Genomic DNA, 21,664 nt, shown 5'->3' with positions numbered 1-21,664 from the left:
TGGCAGGAGAGGTCTGCGCACCATGTGGGACCCTCCTCCGGTGGCCGGGGAGCAGCCGGGAATCGAACCGGCGCCGCAGAGGCTGCGGGCAGCTTCGCAACCCAGCGCTCTACCGCTGCGCCACCGGGGAGGCCCGGAAGGTTCTATTTTTAAAACAATATTTTTCTTTTAGTAATTTTAGTAGATTAGACATGGAATGTCCAATTGGAGAATTTTTCTTCACTTAGGAAAGGTATTCACTGGGCAAATGTGGCTACAAAATATAAGCAGATTTTCCTATGTATAATGGTATAATTGCAGATGAAAATTATTTGTAATACAAATATTATTGCTACCTCAATTTATAAATACTTATGTACTTTGTCATTCAGCATGCTACAAAATACAGTTTGTTTCTTTGTTTTGTTTATCATCTGTTTTAGCATTTCTAGTACCACGCCTCTCAGAAAAAGACAGTAATCTAAGAGCCAGTAAAGTAGAATGCTAGACATATGCTAGATCCTTGACTATTTGCCCTGGAGAAGATCATTGCTTTCATTAATTAGTTTAGTGCCATAGATCAGAATTATCCTAATAATGTTGATGTTTAATTGGTGTGTATGAAATTTCTTTCACAATTGATAAAATTAGATAGCAGAAAAAGTTTAATGTGTACAACCACCTGTTCATTTTGTTGAACTTTAAGAATCATTTGAGGTATTGTCTCCTTAGATACATGACTGAACTAACTTTTTTTTTGAATTAACTTTTTAATTAAGTGATTGAGAGGGTTAATTCCCCCATATTTGGTATTTGAACTTTGCCAACTTAACTGATTTAAGACACTTGGTGCTGGAAGGACTTAAATAAGTTCCTAGTGTATGTGCAGTGATGGGGAACCAGAGATGTAGTATGTAAAGCACTTAGCAGAAGGCTTTGCTTATTATTAGTTTTCAGTAAACTGTACCTTCAGTACTTACTATTACTGCTACTACTCTTCCTGCTCAGCAAAGCAGGACAATGGCCAGATTGTCTATAAAATGTGAACTAAATGAACAGACTAACGCATACACAAACTGGTATGCCTGTAGCGACTTAGACTATTTCATAGGATTAGTCCTCTATGAAATGGTGGGAGTCTTTCATTCTGTCCCAGTGGTAGTTGTATTTTGCATTTCAAAGATAGCATCATAAGGCTACTTTCACTATGGAATGTCATTATACTATAGAATACTTTATAGCCTTTCCACAGTATTATGCAATTATAGTAAAATAGAGACTTTGGAATAAAGATTGCTTGAAAATCCTAACATACAATCCTAAAAAACATAGGTTTCCTTTATATCACATGCAATTCTTAAGGTAAATTTAGTACAAACAAGAGAAACCATATAGGATGAACTGTCAGGAAGGTGTCTGGTTCACTCTATTAGTAATAGGAAAATCTAGTAAAAGCCTGTCATAACACCAAAAATTGAGTCCCAAAACTAAAGTCATGTTATTGGAGGATAATGAAATAACTCCTAGTTAGCCACTTGGGACTTCCAAATATATGAAAGCCAATCACCAATTGTGTTTCTCCCCCTATTCAAGTTACTGCAGGGTATTTTTTTTTTTCAAAGATTTACTTATTTATGCATACAAGAGCTGGGGTACAGGCCAGAGATGCGGGCAGTGAGAGGATTTACCAGAGACACAGTGGGGAACAGAACAGGCAGATTGACTGAAGTACACTGCTAAGGGGAGCAGTGGGCGAGTTAGGAGAGGTCTGCTGCGCCATGTGGGTTGCTCCCTGGCCGGCTGGGGATCTAACTCGTGCTGCAGTGGCTCCGGATCACCTCATAGTGCAGTGCTTAACCCCTTGCTCTACCAGGGAGGCCCACTGCAGGGTATTTTTGAATGTTAATGACAGGTCAAAGAATTTTGATGACAGTGAAGATTTTTTTGGAAATAGAAAATTACTTGGGAAAAATGTACCTTGACTCTTAATTTAGTTGAGAGTTAAATTTAATTATTTTGTAGAAAAATGCAGTATTATGAGTAAACATATTGATCCATAAGAAAAGGAGCATTTTTAGTTTGTAAACGCTATCTACATATAAATAGGATCCTAACTATCTTGAGTTTTTAAGAAAATGCTCTGTGTAATTCTCTAAGTTAATTTTACAGCCTACTAATAGAGTTGTTCCTTGCAGTTTGGAAAATGTGGTATCAAATGACTGTGTATTAAGTATGACTTCAGAAAGGAATTCCAGGAGCATTAAGTAAGACAACACAATTTTACCAGTGGTATATCCCATGTATTAAAGTGTAGTTGATAGGGGCCTCCCCGGTGGCGCAGCGGTTGAGCGCTGGGTTGCGAAGCTGCCTGCGGCCTCTGCGGCGCTGGTTCGATCCCTGGCTCTGCCACCGGAGGAGGGTCCACATGGCATGCAGACCTCTCCTGCCGCCCGCTGCTCCCCTCAGCAGTGTACTTCGGTCCCTCTGCCTGCTCTGCTGCCCGCTCTGACTCTGGTGAATTCTTTCACCCTCCCGCACTTCTGACTGTACCCAGTGCTTGTATAAACAAAACGAACAAACAAACAAACAAATAAATAAATAAAGCATGCCTCTATTAAAAAAAAAAAAACAAAACCAAAAAAAAAAAAAGTGTAGTTGATAGGTGCGAGTCTTACATTGTTTGCCAGACAAGGATAGTCTTTCAAGAAAAACTCACTGAAATGATACATAAGAAATTAATAAAATAATATGAATTACTTGAGGGATAGAGAATTGGCTACCTGTGGGTGGAGGTGGGGATAAGGCAGTTTAAGTACAGTATTTCCTTTCATTTTTCATTCTTTTAAAATTTGAATTATATGAATATATCCTAAAAATTTAAAATAAGTACTATATATTGAGAAGAAATGCGAGGAGGGGAATGCCAATATTTATCAGCACTTGGCAGTAAGGATTGTTATGATAGGTTGTAGTGTATGGCACAGGAAGTGGCCTCTATGCTCTGTCCTTTATCTCAGTCAGCTGTGTTCACAGTACTATGAAAGGATCTGAAAGGGTAAACCTGTGTCTTGTGCTCTCTCCTTATTAGAGGGGGTATATACTGTGTTCTAGAAAGTTTTCCCCGCATTAGGACATAATTTAAATGTTTCGGTACTTAAGCAGAAGGTTTTTGTTTTTAATTTTTAACTTGCTACTCAGAAATAATTTCAAACTTACAGAAGTTTTATAAATACGAAAAATACAAATTACGTTTATTCCCCAATTCACCCTAACATTTTATCCCATTTGTTTTATCATTTTATCTACCTATCTGATTTATTTTTAGCCATTTGAGAGAAACTTATAAATAACAAATACCATGTCCCTTTATTCCTAATGACTTCAAGTTATGTTTTCTACGGTTAGGGACAATCTCTTACTAAACTGTAGTACTGTTATTAGTTCAGGTAAATTTAATATTTATACCACATTTCTGCCTGTTTTTTGTTTCTGTCATTTTGTCAGTTGACTCAGGAGTGTCCTATGTGGACAGGGATGCTATAGCATTCCTTCCCCCACATCCACCTTCCCATCCTCGTACAGGATCCACATTAGAGTTAGTTATTGCATTTAATTGTCCTTGGCCTTCTTTTATCAGAAACATTCACAGCTTTTATTTCATTACCATGTAGAGGATTTGCTCTGAATCAATGAATGACCTCAAGAGGTCTAACCACCTTGAAATTTGGTGCTAACTTTTGTGTTGTTTGGATATCTTTTGGGGGGAGATTGTCTATATCTTTTATTGAAATATTCTATAGAGTTCTTGATTGAAATAGGATTCATTTCTACTAGGTTGAAGGATTAGACCTTATGCTATCTGTCAACCTTATATATTTATTTGAATATTCTTTGTCTTGCTTTCTACCCCTGACTGATAACTGAAATTTTCAAACCATAGTTGTGTGTCCCCTTGTAGGTACATTCAGTCTCTAGGCTGTTGTTTTTAAATTGCAAATGAAAATAGTATTATGGTCCCTTTAAAATTTTTTGCTGGAATATATAATAAATGTTAATATCGTCATTGCCACTGTAGCAGCAGTTTATGGTATATAGAACCAGCCTTGTGAAGCAACGAATTACCTTGATTTAATTTGAAATTTTTAAACCAATGTTTTTTACACTGTAGTTTTATTAGCTCTCTGGGAGTGAGCTACATGATGTTGTGCACTGAAAATTACCCAAATGTTCTGGCCTTCTCTTTCCTGGATGAGCTTCAGAAGGAGTTCATTACTACTTATAACATGACGAAGACAAATACTGCTGTCAGACCATACTGTTTCATTGAATTTGGTAAGGGCCTGATTTTTTTTTTTTCGTTTTCATTATCCTGTTTCCATCATCTAATACTGGGGGTCAGGGGTGAAACTCAAAAATTCTGCTATCTTGATTTTGATAGAATAGTTTAACAAATGGTCTATAAATTATGGCATCATCTTCATTTAGATGTTTATTAGGAAAAGTTGTATTGGAGCTGTGGTGGGAATTGTAATTATTGGCCCAAAAAATTAATCCTGGAGGATAGTTCCTCAATGATAAACTTACAAGCCAGAAATTCAGAGTTTTGCTTATGTGATAGTCTTTTAAAGTCTGCTTATGTAGAACAGAGGTTGGTAAACATTTTCTAGAAAGGACTAGATAGTATATATATTTTAGGCTTTAAGGACCCTGTGGTTTCTGTCGCAGGTACTCAGTCTTGCTATGGTAGCTTGAGTGCAGCCATAGCAGTACATTAATGGATATAGTTATAATGAAACCTTATTTTAAAAAAAACAGCAGGCTAAATTTGGCCTGTAGGCATTGCTTGACAGTTGATGTAGGAGAAAAAGAAAGTAAAATCAAGTTGTAAATAATGAAAATAAAATAGGAAGATATTTAGAAATATTTTTATTGATTTCACTAAATTATTCTTTAAAACATTTTGATGGTGTAAGCAATAAATAAGAAAACAGGTCTATAAGAACATGCAATTTACACTGTGTGTTCTGACATAATTATAACTGGTAAATACTGACAATATTTTATGAAATATGAATCCTTATAAAAATTAAGACTTAAAATTAGAGTTTGTTTTTGTAATTCCTTCAAGTAGATATAATAGTAGTAATATTCTCACAGTCATGTAGTGTTAAATTCTTAATTTATTTACAATGATTAATTTCTAGAGTGAAAAAGCTAATGACTCCATGATATATTAGCCATTAAACACAAATAACATTAGAACATTCCATGACAAATTGAATAGTTTTGGATAACAAATTAAGCTATTTATAAAATTTACTGTCCATAAACATCACACTCTCAAATGATTTACTTAACAAATGACTGCAAGGAAATGTATTTTTTATTTTACATAGATAACTTCATTCAGAGGACCAAGCAGCGATATAATAATCCCAGGTCTCTTTCAACAAAGATAAATCTGTCTGACATGCAGACAGAAATCAAGCTGAGGCCCCCTTATCAAATTTCCATGTGTGAACTGGGGTCAACCAATGGAGTCAAATCTGCATTTTCTGTTGACTATAAAGGTGCTGGTAAGATTTCTTCTGGTGAGTTCTGGATCTCGATATTTCATTTAAAAATATTTTGTAAGACATGAACTCTTGAGAATGAATTACTTTATTCTGATTTTGTAAAGCATGTACATGAGAGAATGTAGATGTTCAAAGTAATCCCATCCTCCAGTGGTTTATATAGTAATTTACCAGATACATAGCTAACCAGGAAAATACTTTTAAACAACAGTCTTAGAGGAACTCTTGCTAGGGAAACATTTAAAGTTTCTTTGTGAAGTGTTTTTCTAGAAATGAGTAATAGTTTATCTGTAGTATATGTTTATAGGCATATAAAGTTCTTTGCATTATGTCAAAATGATTACATTGAAGACCAGAGATTTTGACTATCACAGAAAATATGATCATCTATCAAAACCTCCCCGCCCAAACAAGGAATACCATGATCCTCATGTTGAAAACTACTTAAAACTGGAAACCTAATTATTTTAAAAGGTAGTATATGCCATTGCTACATTCTTTGCTTAAAATTTTTTTTTCTTATACTTTGAGTTAATATCTGTTCTATATAATGGCTTCCAGTTTGTCTAAGTTCTGTGACCTCTTCAGTTGTACCAGTATAGCATGTTAGAACGTTGAAGTTAGCAACTCTGCCATGCTTTCTATCCTGTTAGTTTGATTGATCTCAATAAAATATCTATGATATCCTGAAACACACCCCATCCTGGAAGCTCTGTATGTTTTAGTGGCACTCAGGACTGAACACAGTTCTTCACTTTTGGTTTGATAAATACAAACTATGGAAGAAATGGTGAAATAGACTTCACTAAAATAATTCAAATAATTCAGAAAACAAATGAACAAGCAAGTAAGAACTGTGAGAAATAAACTTCTGTTGTTTATAAGCTTAAAAAAGAAACCACTTCATACATTTAAAAGGACAGAAATAATACTAAGTAAGTTCTACAACCCCAATGGAATAAAATTAGAAATTCATAACAGGAAGAAATTTGGAGACTCACAAATATGGGAAAATTAAATAGACTCCTAAATATTGAATGGGTCAAAGAATAAAGCAGAAGGGGAATTTGTACTTTAAGAATATTGAAAAAAGACAACATATCAAAGTTTATGAAATGTACCTAAACTGGGCTTAGTGGAAAATTTATAGCCATAAATACCTATATTAAAGAAGAAGAAAAAGAAATTTTAATGAAACCTAAAGCAGGAAGAAAGAAGGAAATAGAAAAGGCTAGAATAGAAATAAAGGAAATAGAAAAATCATTGAAACCAAAAGCTGGTTCTTTGAAAAGATTAACAAACTTGACAAGTGGTTAGATAAATTGACCATGTTAAAAAAAAAGGGGGGGGGAGAGAAACTGTTAGAATCAGAAATGAAGTAAATGAAGTAGGGACACTTCTAATTATCTTACAGAATTAAAAAGGATTTTAAAGGAGCATTATGAACAACTGTATGACAGTTAATTAGAAATAAATTCCCAGAAAGACACAAACTACTGAAACTGACTCATAAAAAAAAAGATAATATGAATAGAACTGTAACAAGTATGGAAATTGAATTAATAAAACTCACTTAAAAAGACAATCCAAGGTTCAGATGCTTTACCAAACAGTTAAAGAATTAACCAGTTCTTTACACATTGTTAACAAAAATACAAGAGGAGAACACTTTCCAACTCATTCTTTGAGGCTGCATCCAGATAGGAGATCCTTACACCAAAACCAGATAAGGACATCACATGTTAAGAAAACTATAACCAATATCACTATAAATATCAGTTTTGTATTCAGCAAAATGCTAGATAACCAAATACATATATTGTATATATTGTGTAGGATACAGGGGTCTGACACAATTTATATTTTTTTAAAGATTTATTTATGCATACAAGAGCTGGGGTACAGGCCAGAAATGCGGGGGTGGGAGGGTGGGGTGAGAGGATTCACTAGAGACAGAGTGGGGAACAGAACAGGCAGACTGACTGAAATATGCTCCTGAGGGGAGCAGTGGGAGAGTCAGGAGAGGCTGCTGGGCCATGTTGGTTTCCCTCTGGCCGGCCGAGGATCGAACTCGTGCTTTAGAGGCAGTGGATTGCTTCATAGTGTGGTGCTTAACCCCTTGCACCACCAGGGAGGCCCCTGATATAGAATTTAATCTAAAATACAATCTTCCTGAAGTTTTTGGAGATCAAACAAGATTATTATGAATTACTGGATGGAGGCCCAGGGAGATGAACTTAATATTTGGATCTACTTCATGGGGCTTTTACCAATTCTGGAGAGAATAGTTTAAGTAACTCAAGACAAAGGAGGCAGGGATTAGAGAGCAGGGTCCACCATGGTGATGAACCTCACGAGTAACCCTTTTTGGGAGGGATAGCTTAGATGTCTGCCCTTAGGAATGGAATAGACATGAATTTATTGCGGCTTAGTTTTGAGTCATTTTGGTCTCTAGAATTGCCTTGAGCTTATGCCATAGTATTATGCTCAAGAGATCCTGGCAGAAGCAAACAGATAGCTTACCTGGAAGATATATTCTCATAAGCTACAACTTATAACTAATATATTTAAAATATAATACTTGGGAAACAAATATACATAACCAAGCACCTGAATAGATTAAACTATATGAGTGGAAACCATTAGAAATAAACACATATACAAGATCTCATAGAAACCATGGAAACCAGAAGGCAATGATATGTAAAGGATAAGAGAAAGTAACTGCAAATGTAGAATTCTGTCCTTACCAAAAACACCTGAAAGAATGAAGTGACAAGAGTGGATGTCCTTGTTTTGTTCCTGATCCTGATCTCAGGAGGGAAAGCATTTAGTCTTTCACAGTTAAATATGTTAACTTGGGGATTATGTAAAACTTTCTTTATGAGGTTGAGAAGATTTTTTTATATTCTAATTTATTGAGTAGTTTTTATCAGGAATGGAAGTTGTGTTCTTTCAAATGCTTGGTCTGCATTTATTGCAATGTATAATTTTTTATATGGAAAATAACATTGGTTGCTTTTCAGATGTTTAATCAACCTTGTGTTTCTGTAATGTTATCCCTTATGTATCTTCATATCTAACTTGCTGAAGTATTAAGATATTTTATATATGTGTTCGTGAGGAAATTGGCTTCTAGTTTTCCTTTTTCAAAATGTTTTTGTCTGATCTTGCTGTCAGGATAAAACTGAAAGAAGAAATTAGGAGGTGTTCCTTCTTCAATATTGGGAAATATGTCTGTTGAATTTTCATTTCTTCTTTAAATGTTTAGTTCCATGAAGTCTTTTGAGCCTCTAGTTTCCTTTGTGGGAAGGTTTTTAAACTGCAAATAAAATTCTTTGATGGATGTAAGATTATTCAGGTCATCAGTTTCTCATGAGTGATTTTTAATAGTTTGTTTCTTTTAAGGAATCTGCCCACTGTAAGTTTTTTAATTTTGGATTGTGTTATCCCTTTAATGTTTATACCATTCTCATTTCTGACAATTTTTGTCCGAATGCTCTTATTAGAATTTATCATTTGTATTGATATTCTTAAATAATCAACTTTTGCTTTTATTGATTTTTTAAATTTTTGTTTTTTATTTTTGTTCTGACCTTTTTTTGCTTCCTTCTGTTTATTTTGGGCTTAATTTGCTGTTCTTTTTCTCTTCGTAAGGTAGAAGTTGAGGTCATTAATTTGATAACATGCTTTCTAATATAGATAGTACTATACAGTTTTCCACTAAATATTGCTTGATCTACATCTCATAAATTTTAACATACTATTTTTCACTTTAATTCTGTTCAAAATGCTTCTTAATTTTGCTTTTCTTTGTGATTCATGGGTTATTTAGAAATTTGTTAGGAAGTTTAACTAGAGATTTTCTAGGTACTTTCCAGTTGTTCATTTCTAATTTAATTCCATTGCAGCTAGATACCAATTTTGTATTGTCTTAAGCTTTTTAAATTTATTGAGACTTGTTTTATTCTCCAAGGATATGGTCTATCTTAGTCAATTTTCTGTTTCTTTTGCAAAGAATGTGTATTCTACTGTTGGGTGATCTAATGTCATTTAGATCAAGTTAACTGATAGTATTATAATCTTTTTTTATAAGCTCTTTTTGTCTACCTCTATTAATTATTGAGAAAAGGTTATTGATATCTCTGACTAGGGAATTTATATCTTTTTCCTAGTTGGCCTATCAGTTTTTATTTCATGTATTTTAAAACTTGTCATTAAGTGGTATATATTTAAAAGTGTTTTGTTATCACTTTGAAATTACCTTCCTTATTAACTCTGTAATCTATTAGCATAATCATTGCATTTTCTTTTTTTAAAATTAGTGTTGGAATGGTGTCTCTTTATCCATCCTTATTCTTTTAGCCTCTTTGTGTCTTTATTTAAAATGGTTCCTTTTAGATATCTTATAGTTAGGTCTTTTTTAAAAAATCAGTTTGACAGTATCTGCCTTTTTATTTACGTGTTTAGAACATTTACATTTAATGTGGTTTGATATAGTGGAATTAAATCTATCTTGGCTGTGATTTTCTTTTTTTCTTCTGGCTTTTGTCATTTTTCTCTTTTGTACCTTCTTTGGTGTTGATGTTTAAAAAATATATATCCTGTTCCTTATTATACCTCTTTCTTTGTTTTTGTGGTGGCTTTGAGTTTTATAGCATAAAATATGCCAGATATTTCACAGTAAGGTCATTAGGTTCTGCCATGACCTACAAGCAGACCAGGAACTAGTCCCCAAAATGAACAGGTTTTTGATTAAGGGCCTTATCATTGCTTTAGAACCCCTTGGAGCCTCATTTATCTGGGTTTTCTACTGGCTCAAAATAATCATTCTGCCACAGATATTTTGAGTGACACTAGATCCACAAGTCATAGGTTGACTGACAAAGGACACTGTCATGTAGACTATCCTTTTGTTATTCAGTAATTGTTATTCCTCAACCATTGTTATCCAGTAAATATGTTGGCATAGCATACCCAAATCTGTTGCTTTTCAAATCTAGAAAAGCATATTGAATATTGTATCTTTTCTTAGTGTATGGGTTGCAAGGTGCTTCAACATGATCTTTACTTTAGTCTTTTAACCACCAAAAACTTGACTGGAGCAATAGGATCCTATAATATTGTAATTATTTTTCATTATCTGACAAACATGTATGACAAACATCACAAGTTAGATGACTTGTGATGACCTTCAAATCCTATCAACATGAGGTCATCAATAAAGTAGATCAGTATAATGTTCTATAGTGTGTTAAGTCTTTATAGGCCAAGGCTCTGCAAACTTTTTTTGTAAAGGCTCTGCAAATCTGCAAACTTTTTCTGTAAAGTCTCTGCAAACTTTTACTGTAAAGGGTCAGATGGTGACTGTTTTAGGTTTTTACAGTTTATATGATCTCCGTTGCAACTAGTCAACTCTGATGCTAAACTATAGACAGTATATTAAAGGATATGTGAGCCTGAGTTGCAGTAAAACTTTACTTACAACAATAAATGATGGGTTGGATTGTTGGATTTGGCCTGTGGGTCATTAGTTTGCCAAAACCTGCGATAGACTAATATCTGGCATTGCATTTGGTATCACCTGTGTCACCAGGGTAATGCACTGATGTCGCTATTAGTTAAGAGCAGGTGCTTCTGATTTTCTATTAGGATAGAGAAAAAGGTGCTAGCAAATTAGTACATACATGTCATGGACTTGATTTGTTCCATAAGGAGACTGCATTTGGAAAAGAATGTGCAATTGGGGTCTATAGTAATCTGCCATCCTCCTCTAAGATGTATCCATTTTGGAGACTTGAAGAATTAAATGGGTATTTAATTGGAATCACTATCCATGCATCTTTTAAGCCTTAGATGGTCACAGGTAGTTATCCTAGGGATTAATATTTTGATGATGTTTGAGTTGGGTATACTACAAGACCTCTGCTGTCCTTTCCTTCTCTAGTGGTTAAATTCCATATGTCTGATAGTTAATTTGCTAAGAATGTCTGTTTGTTAACCCATATTCTGAATCCAGGAGGAAATCTTTGTGGACTTCTAGTGAGTCCTGGACCTGGGATGCGATGGTGAAGGAAATCGGACACGGGGGACTGCTGTGAGCAAGAAGCAGTGATTCTCTGTTTTTCTCAGCATGGTTATATAGGAATCATGAACAAAGACATTTGCGTTTTTTCATAAGTCAGAAAAAGCCAAAACAGCCTTGCCTCGCATGCTATGTACATGAGCTCATACATACACTGCATATGTGAGGCCTTGAGCTTATTGAACATGTCTGCCCTAGTGAGCCTCTGTTGCTAGGTAATGATTGAGGAGACTCCCAAGGACAAAGCAAGTTTGGGGTGTCCCTCCTGAGTGGTTTTCCTCCCTGGTGTATGTGAGTTTTCTTAAACGTTTCGGTCAGCCCTCTCCCTGTCCTCAGGTCACCTCTCGATCATCCTCATGCAACAATCTTAATTCAGATTTGGGGTCTCACTTGACCCAGCATGAGGCAGACTCAATTAGAAACTTCCACGATATTACTTGACTCCATAAGTCATCATTCTGACCTGTAGACTACAGTGGTATCTTGTATCACCTTAGAGCAGGCACTTGGAAAATGAGAGAATGTGGGATTTTTTTTTTTTCAAGAAAGAGAAAGAAAAGTTTTAAGAAATGGAGGTTCTTGAACAAATTCACATGTAAGCCATTTTAATAATAACTTCAAATTTGTTTTAATTCAGACTAAATCTGTGTAATGTTTTCCATTGTTCCTGAGTTTTGGTATGTTTTCTTGTTTTGTTTTTCTAGATAAAATTATTTATTTTGGAATCTCTTTAATAGCTATTTGATAGACATAATTTTTCCAGTCTTTTTCTCTATTATATCTTATTTTTCATTTCTTTGCTTTTTTCTTTTTAACCTTTTTACCCATCTCCCTGTAATCTGGCATGAATGTTTTTCCTCCATGTTACTGTGTTCTGAAGTTTACAGATACCATGCTGTTTATCACAAGGTCAGTGTGTTCAATACTGTGTCCCACCTTTACCTTTTTTGTCGTATTTTTTAAACTTTTTTTTAATGGATATACATATACAAAGTAAACAGAATAGTGTAATTAGCCCTTATGAACCAGTCACCCAACTGCAATAACTATATCATTATTTTGTGATTTTTGTTTCATTTATACTTATTCCCCACTCATTCACTTGATTTCTTTTTTAAGGGAAATATTCATGTACTTTGCTGTAAGGTTTTGACAAATGAATACATTTGTATAAGCCACACTCTATTTTAAAAGATAGGTTTTATTATTATTCACATATGGCAAGGCCAACAGATTAGGGAATGACTGCCATTTCCAAAAGAAGGGAGCACATCATACTACGAGGGACCACATGGGGGAGCAGCAATGTTGGTCAGGAGGCAAAGAAATGGGAGGAAATGTGGACAGCAGCTTTTATTATGATTTCTCCAGGAAGGAAGAGGAGAGGCAGGGTACACAGGTTTAGGATTGTCCACTTTGAGCAATTTCAGTGGGCTCTGGTACTTAGGAGCTGTCCTTAGTCATCTGATAATCTGATACTTGGCCTGAGTTCATTCAAGCAGGTTAATAGTGGCCATGAGTATGAAAACATCATGGAGGGGAGGTAGTTAAGAATATGGACTTTGCATAAGTGGATTTGCTTATGAAAGGTACTCTTGCAAGTGAGTTATTTGCTATTTCTATGAATTAGATCCTAAGAAAGGCAGTTATGGATAAATAATTGGTCACTTTGCCTTTTTTCACCTATATAATTTTCTGGACAATTTGTCATATGCCTGAAAACACTACTCTGGTGCCCCACAAGGAAAATCAATTCTCTCTCCCCTTCTCCCCTGCCCTCCACACTCCTCTTATAGTCTAACAGGTGTTTATTGCTTTTTTTCTTCCAAAGATCTGTGCAAAATATTGGGGGACATTTTATAAAAAATAGTATATTTATCTGCTTTCAAATTGGGAAAAGGAAATATAAGCCAAGTTAGTAATATATAAGGTAAAATGTGATACAAGTTCTAAAGAGGTTAAAAACTAAGTTTCTCTTTCAGGCCTTTGGATCTTGAAGGACAAGCAGGCTTTTAGCAGGAAGTGGTGGTAAGAAAGAACCTCACTGGTAGAAAGAATAATGTGTTTTGTACCATACAATTAGTTTCATTCAGTCATAAATCAGTATTAAGTTATGCTCATTTAGATAGGATTAACCTGAAATCTTTTATGTTCCAAAACATGTTTCTCCATATACTTAGGACATCTTTATATGACTGTACCTATAGGGACTGTGTTGTTATGGTGAAGTTTGAGTTTTAGAATGTTACCATTTTTTAAAATCTTTACTGTGACTGACTTAATACTTCATCAATTAGTTTTCCCTCTTGTCTCTTCAGTTTCTTCTTCACTGAATTTTTCCCACCACCAAGTACATTAAAATCTCTTTCTCCACCCCAATAAAGGAGAAAATAATTATTTCTCAATCCTTTGTGACACCAACTACACAGAGATTCCTGTAGCAAAATTCCAAAGTGGGTATGTATGGAAACTTCCCCACATCAACTAGCAGTTCTTGGATACCAGCAAGTTGACAGAGAATTCAACTGAATTCTGACACTATATACTAGAGCCAGTGTTAGATTCCACAGAGTAAAGGCTCACGCTTTCAAGACTGTCCTCTACTTTTTTAAAATTATTTTATATAATTCTTACATCATTTTTCATTTTTGCATAATGTTTACACTTTCATTTTGGTTATATTCCCCATACAATTCCCACACCCTTTTTCTGACCCTAATCCCTCTTCTCCTCCCCCGCCTCCCACTGTAGTGTGTCTCTGGTCTATAGTTGCCTGTAGATTTTAATTTTTACTTTATTGCAATCTTTTCCTGCTCCCTTATTTAGGTTTTCTAAATCCCTGCTATGAGTGAGACCATCTGGTATTTTTCTTTTTCTTTCTGGCTTATTTCGCTGAGCATGATCCCTTCCAGTGCCATCCATGTTGCTGCAAATTGCATGAGTTTATCTTTTTTGATTGCTGAGTAATATTCCATTGTGTATATGTACCATATATATCACATCAGATGTCCTATACTTTAGATGCCAGTTGCAAGCCCACACTGTCAGTTGTGATTAACTTGCATTAATCAAGGGTTCCCAGGATTCCTGGTAAAGTTCAGTTAATTTGTTGGAGCAGCATGCAGATCACTGATTTATTACAAAAGATGTAACTGAGGGATAGCCAAGCTGAAATCTCCAAAAAAACCCAAAAGGAGATACTTCATAGAGCTTTCAGGTTGGTGAACATGTGGAGATTTGGGGAGAAACGGAATGTCTGGAGAAGACAAGGAAACTCCATGCCTTTCCCTCATACCTTGCCCTGTACATCTCTTCAGTTTGACTATCCCTTAGTTACATCTTAGTTACTGGAGATATCAGTCTGGATTTTACGTTCAACCATATTTCTGAAACTGGTTTATAAAGGATCAACATTCATGTAGTCAATAAACATAATAAACATTTTTTTTTTCCTTTTCAGTTCAGATTGTCTTTGACCTATCTGTTGGCACTGTTAGCTATGTCTTTCTTGATAGTCTCATTTTTTAGGCTTCTGTGGCTTTTACTTCCTTTGGTTCTTCAGTGTCTTTCCCTGTTGCCTCTTCCTTGTAAAGGTAATATTTGTCAAGGGTTTGTCCTTGACTCATTTTTTCCCTTGGTAATCTCATAATTTTAGTAATCATCATCAAATGCTACAGATGCAGACTCCATCTGTCTCACCAGTTCTACTGCCCTTCCATTCTTCAATTGCTTGTTAAACATTCCTCACCATTACTTCAAGTGTGATATGTTTAAAATGTTCCCATTTTCAGTCAAACTTAGTTGTTTTTTTTCCCCCAATGGGTCTTTTGGTAGCACTCTTCCCTTTCCAGTCACTCACATTTAAAACCTTGGCATTTTCTTTTATTTTTTTCCCCCTTTATTTCCCATATCCAATTAGTTTCCAAGGGTAATAATTTTAACTTCTATACTGTCTCTCACCTCATTCTTTTCTATTTCTACTGTCACTATCCTTATTTCAGTCAGTCTTTTGCTGTGACTTCCTCATGAACTCCTTAATGTAGAATTGTAAAAGAGCCTGGATTTTGCAGTGAAACATACCCAAGTGCTAATTGTGAAGATGGCACTTACTAGCTGTATGACTTAGAGCAAATTATTTAACCTCAATTTACAGATGAGAAATTCCAGATACAGAGTAGTTACTTCTACCTCATGTACTATCTCATTTTGAAGGATAAATAGGATGACTTGTACCTAGTGAGAAGGCATTGTGATAATATTTCTCCCTACCTATTTTTAAAAAATTGATTTATTTATATATACAAGAGCCAGGGCGCAGGCCAGAGATGGGGGTGGGGGGGGGGCGGTGAGAGGATTCACCAGAGACAGAGTGGGGAGCAGAACAGGCAGACGGACTGAAATACACTGTTGAGGGGAGTATCAGGCAAGGCAGGAGAGGTCTGCTGTGCCACGTGGGTCACCTCCATGGCTGGGGATCGAAGTTGGGCTGCAGTGGCTGAAGATAGCTTCATAGTGCTGCGTCTTCACACCTTGCACCACCAGGGAGGCCCTCTCCCTACTTTTTATATCTTTCTAGCCTGGTCATATGAGTAAGGCTATGCTTAAAGAATATTAATCTATTATTCTCTTGCTCTTTAATGTTCTCCCACTCTCTGATTTGCCCATAATTTTCAGCCTTGTGTTTCAGATTATCTACTAATTTGCTTCAGCCTCCCTTTCTGACCTTATTTCCTCTTTCCCTTTGTAAACATCCACTTGAGCCAAATAAAACCACTAACAATGCCCAGTAGCAAATTGGTTAAGAGAATAGTCAGGCTACCTGGATTTGTTTGTTTATTTAAAAAAATGTATTTATTTATTCATGCAAGAGCTGGGGTGTAGGCCAGAGGTGCAGGAGGGTGAGAGGATTTACCAGAGACAGAGTGGGGAGCAGAACAGGCAGATCCATTGAAATACACTGCTGAGGGGAGCAGTGGGTGAGACAAGAGAGGTCTGCTGCGCCATGTGGGTAGCTCCCTGGCCGGGTATCGAATTTGTACTGCTGTGGCTGCAGATTGCTTCATAGTGCTGAAACTTAACCCCTTACACCATCAGGGAGGCCCAGGCTACCTGGATTTAAATCCCAGGTACTTATTTGGCAAATTATTTAATCTCCCTAAGCCTTAGTTTTTGGTGTGAAAAAAGCCAGGATTATTATAGTGCCCACTGTATTGGGCTTTTAGAAGGAGATCGTGTGTATAAAACATTTGGTGCCTGGCAAACTGCCTGATCATTGAGAGCAACCACTGTTAATAGGAAGTAATAGTAGTTGTTGATGTATTTGTTTCTTCCATCCCCATGCTCATTCTTTTCTCTGCATGTTCTTTCTTATTTGTACCTGTCTGAATTTTATTTACCTCTTAAAGATCTTCCTTGACTCTCTTACTCCTGTGTGTGTCACCTGCTTCTCCCTATTTTCCCTCTTCAGAATTCTTTAAGTCTTTGAGTTTAGGATGCTTGTTACTTTTATATGCTTAATGTGTCCATATTCTTTTTAGAAGACTGAAAGTGCTTTGAATTGTATAATTCATATTTTGTATCTTCTAAAGCATAGTATCTTATACAGAATTGTGCTAAAAAGTATTTGCTGAATAAATATGTTAATTAACCAAACGGCTCTTTGGTTCCAAGGGATCCACTTTCACTTTTCTAGGCCCTTTTGTAAAATCTTCATTAATCATAGGTATATTTTCAAAAAATTTAATTTTGTCATGAAAATGCCATTATTGGGCTTAAGGAGACTAAAGAAAAGCTATTATAACAGAAGACAGTAATAGCAAAAACAAAAACTGAGCAGGTGGCATGCTTTGAATTAAGCAAAATTATTTTTTAGACATTAGTTATTGTATCACATCTACTGTATACCAGGTAGCATCAATCATGGTGCCAAATTGGAGTATGAAGGAGACATTCGTAGATAATAATTGATCTAAAATCTGCTTTTACTGCAATAAAAAATAACATAACTTAATGAATTCAAGTAGATTGAATACCTTGTTCAGTTAAACAAGACATTGTCCTTAAGGAGTGTCACCCTCATATTGTGCATAAATGGACTTTTCTCTTGGTAATCATTCCCACAGGCCCTGGGAAAGAGGTGGGGCGGGAGTAAGGGAAGTTCCACTTGAGAATTTTTTTCCCACAGTGATTTGGCATGACTTCAGCTTGTCCTTCAGCATAATGCATGCCTTGTCCTTGTAAAAGGAAGCTTTTTGTTTGCTTTCATGCCTTTACAAATACTTCTTCTGGTCATTTTTAGATGACTTGTAGGTGGTATGCTATCATTATAGAGAGGGTCTTCAAGGCCAAGAGGCAAGTGTTAGAGACTTTATTAGACACGTTATTGATTTTTTAGACAGATATTGATCAACCCATTTCAATGGCAATATCTTTCCATTCAAGAATGGCCATACCTTACTTGACCATAAAAACCTAAGGACTTAGTTATCTTACAGTATATTATTTGGAATTTAGGGCAGGGTAGACTTTTTTGGTATACTTTAGAAGTGTGATTTATGTAATCTGTACAGTTGTTAGATGATTTTATACTTGATGCCCATATAAAGGGTTTTTAAAAAATATTTATACAAGAACTGGAACAAGCCTGGGGTGGGGGGGGCGGTGAGAGGATTCACCAGAGACAGAGTAGGGAACAGAACAGGCAGATGTACTGTAATACACTTCTTTGAGGAGCAGTGGGCGAGATAGGAGAGGTCTGCTGTGCCATGTGGGTCATCTTCCTGGCAGGGGATTGAACTCATGCTGCAGTGGCTGCAGATAGCTTCATAGGCTGCGTCTTAACCCATTGTGCCACCAGAGAGACCCAAGGAATTTTTTATTAGACACCAGTTCTCCCCTACTGCTGGAAAGAAGTGGGGAGGGATGCAGGTGGGATGCAAAACATGACTAATTGGTAGAACTATTGCATACATTTTTAAATTGTAAGATTTTTTTTCTCTACTGAGATAAAACTTGGTATTAATACTTTACAAAGATGTTTAATTTTTGTTTTCATATCAAAATCTCAAGGAAATTGAGAGAACACGCAGACAGCTTAGGCATAGAAGAAATTTAAGAAACTGTTACCCTGTAACATTTTCTGCTGAACTTAAGAAACAAATACTTTTTTGTATTTATATGAATTATTTAGGGAAACCTTTTTGCTGTAATGACTAAATATAAGTTGCAGTAATTTAAACCCTTCCTTATATTAATGTTCCACCTCATTAGCTTCATTGTTAGGGATTTTATACTTAAGAGATTTAAATAAAATGATCTAAATGTAGTTTTGTTGTCCCTGTCTCCTTCTGTTTCCCTCTGTCTCCTTTTTGAGGAATAGATGATTGTATATTTAGTTTTGTGTTTTCATTTAGACTCTTGTTAATTCTATTAAGTATAAGAGGATAATGGAGGGAAATTATTGTGTAACTAAATGTCTTTTGCTGCCGAAGCCCTGACAGGTAAGGGAATGTGTTTGTGACGATAAACTGGTCATTTCATAAACTGACATTTTATCATTTTTACTTTCAAATGGTCATCAGAGATCAGGAACTTCATAGCTGCGTTCTATTGTGGAGTTCAGAATGGTGATTACATATGAACTTTCTCATTTCCTGTGGTATATATAGCTCTGGAACCCAAATAAGGAAGAGCTTTGCTGAAAGCAAACTATGTGTATCCTTAAAAATGTTTTCTAAGCATTTTCAGAAAAAAATAAGGATTATACAATGAATTTCCAAGCAAAGTCACCTTTGCAAATATTTGCAGCTACTTGCAAATGGTAGACATATTTAGGCAATAAGGTTTTTTCCTACATGAGTTACTGCTCAATGTGAGCACTCCTTAGCACTATATACCCCAAATGCACATTACATGTCTTTGTTAAAAATGTAGAGAAAAAAAGTTAATTTAACTTGAAGTCAGGGGAATGAGGCTGTCATGTAGTCAAACATTTTGCATTAAAAATATTTTTACTAATGTTATTAAATAATTTTATCAAGACCAATCTGTATTTGTTCCCATTTAAATTGAGCTGTGAATTTCATCTTGTATACATTTAGGTAGTAATGTGAGTTATTGATAATCATTTCTAACCATTTCTTTTATTTTCCAGCTCACCAGCGACTGGAACCAGCCAGTCTGTCAGGAATAGTGGCTTTTATCCTTAGTCTTTTATGTGGAGCTCTGAATTTAATTCGAGGCTTTCATGCCATAGAAAGTCTCCTGCAGGTACTGTGCTATTTTTGCAATTTCAGTTGATATGCCTATTGATTCTACTTGTTTCACAATTGATTTGGATTGATTTGGATACTAATACAACTTACAGTACATGCTCAGATTCTGTATTCTTTATACTAACCTTATTTTTTTCTAAAAATACTGACTTCTAGTTGGATTCTTTGACTCAACACATGTTTGTTTATTTCTCTGGGAACCCCCCAAGATATGTGTGACATGAAGTTTCAGAGTCTAGAGTTGAATTGGAAAGGTGAAGAAGTTACAGGTAATTAACAAATACACAGAATTTGGAAGAGGCATTGTCAGTGTGAGTCAGGATAGGAGAAGGTGGTTCTGTGGAGGAAGGTGAGCTGGACCTGGAAGGGTCTGAGTAGGTAGGGAGGAGCACAAGAAAGAGGAGGGTCCATGGTTTCTGTCCCACTCTGTGATTCTTAGTCATCTGCTCTCACTGCTTCAATGTGGGTGCTATCTGTGAGACACTAATTCTTTCAGACACTGCAATTGTTTTATTTTCCATTGAAGTTTCTTCTGGAGACTGCAGCTGTCAGAACATACTTTCTCTCTTATCTTTTGGTAAGCTTTTGAAACTTCCTTTCTTAAAGTTTAATACATTTCAGGCTATACAACTTTCCTCTCCTTGTTTCTACTCATTTCCCCTGAAGATGCCACTCCCACATTATAAATCAGTTCTCTTTTTTTCAGGTCAGCATTAAGCTCAGAATACCATTCATAAAAAGCCATTAATACACCTTGTATTATGTTTTAAAATATATTCTGGGCCTCCCTGGTGGCACAAGGGGTTAAGCACCCCACTATGAAAACTTATATCCACATAAACAGCACAAGAACACATATGTCCATTTTATTTGTAATTTTAAAAAGTGGGAAGCAGCTGAGATGTCTTTCAAAAGGTGAACTGGTAAGCAAACTGTGGCAATCCTTACAACATATTATTTGGTCATACAAAGAAATGAACTCTAAAAGATATGGCTAAACTTCACATGCATATTGTTTAATGAAAGAAGCGAGTCTGAAAAATAACTACATGCCATATTATTCCTACTATAACATTATAGAAAAGTCAGAAAAACTATAGAGACAATATGTAAAAATAGTCATTGTCAGGGATTTGTAGGAAGGGATGAATGGTTGAAGCAGGGAATTTTTAGGATAGTGAAACTATCTTCCTTGTTATTAAAGTGGTGATCATGTTATACATTTGTCAAAATCCATGGAATGTAAATATGAGCAGGGGAAAGAGCTGGTGGGAATTCTCTTTAACATCTAACTAATTTTCTGTAGACCTAAAACCACTCAAAGATAAAAATCTGTTACACATACACATAGCATTAAACACTAGAAAAAGGAGGAACATTCTTTGGACTTTAATGTTCTTTCATTAAGAAGGACTCCACTTGAGAGTTCAAGTAGGGACTGTTGCATCCAATTCACTATGGAAGTGGTGGCCGAGGCCTTATCTTCTCATGGAGGCGCTTGGTCTTCTTCACATAGGCCAGATGGAGACCTTAGAACCCCAACCAGAATGGATCCTGGCTTGGGAATGTGATTTATGTTAAGGTGAGACGTAGTTTTTTGCCCTTTGAGAACATTGAGAAAGTCAATGAAAGACATACAGACCAGGTGCTTGCACTCCCCAGTCTCTTTTAGCTCAGCCCCTTTGTTGAGCTACCCTCAACAAAAATGGCCTGGGAAGATGACAGTGTGCTTCAAGTAGCATTAATTTGCA

The 21,664-nt window shown here is 35.7% G+C and overlaps 1 protein-coding gene across 1 annotated transcript in view; it reads left to right on the top strand.

Annotated features, from left to right (window-relative positions):
* Positions 1–21,664, top strand: part of SEC22A (SEC22 homolog A, vesicle trafficking protein) — a 57,069-nt gene that overhangs the window by 14,764 nt on the left and 20,641 nt on the right. The window contains exons 3-5 of the mRNA XM_037525433.2: positions 4,148–4,311; positions 5,376–5,570; positions 19,793–19,908. Of these exons, the coding sequence (XP_037381330.1) occupies positions 4,148–4,311; positions 5,376–5,570; positions 19,793–19,908 (475 nt within the window). The remainder of the gene's footprint in view (positions 1–4,147; positions 4,312–5,375; positions 5,571–19,792; positions 19,909–21,664) is intronic.

Source organism: Talpa occidentalis, unplaced genomic scaffold (genome assembly GCF_014898055.3).
Source record: "Talpa occidentalis isolate TD23 unplaced genomic scaffold, MPIMG_talOcc4v2.1 talOcc4.4, whole genome shotgun sequence".
Classification (NCBI taxonomy): domain Eukaryota; kingdom Metazoa; phylum Chordata; class Mammalia; order Eulipotyphla; family Talpidae; genus Talpa; species Talpa occidentalis.
Note: the sequence above shows the minus strand (reverse complement) of the source record. Positions and strands in the feature narration are given on the sequence as shown.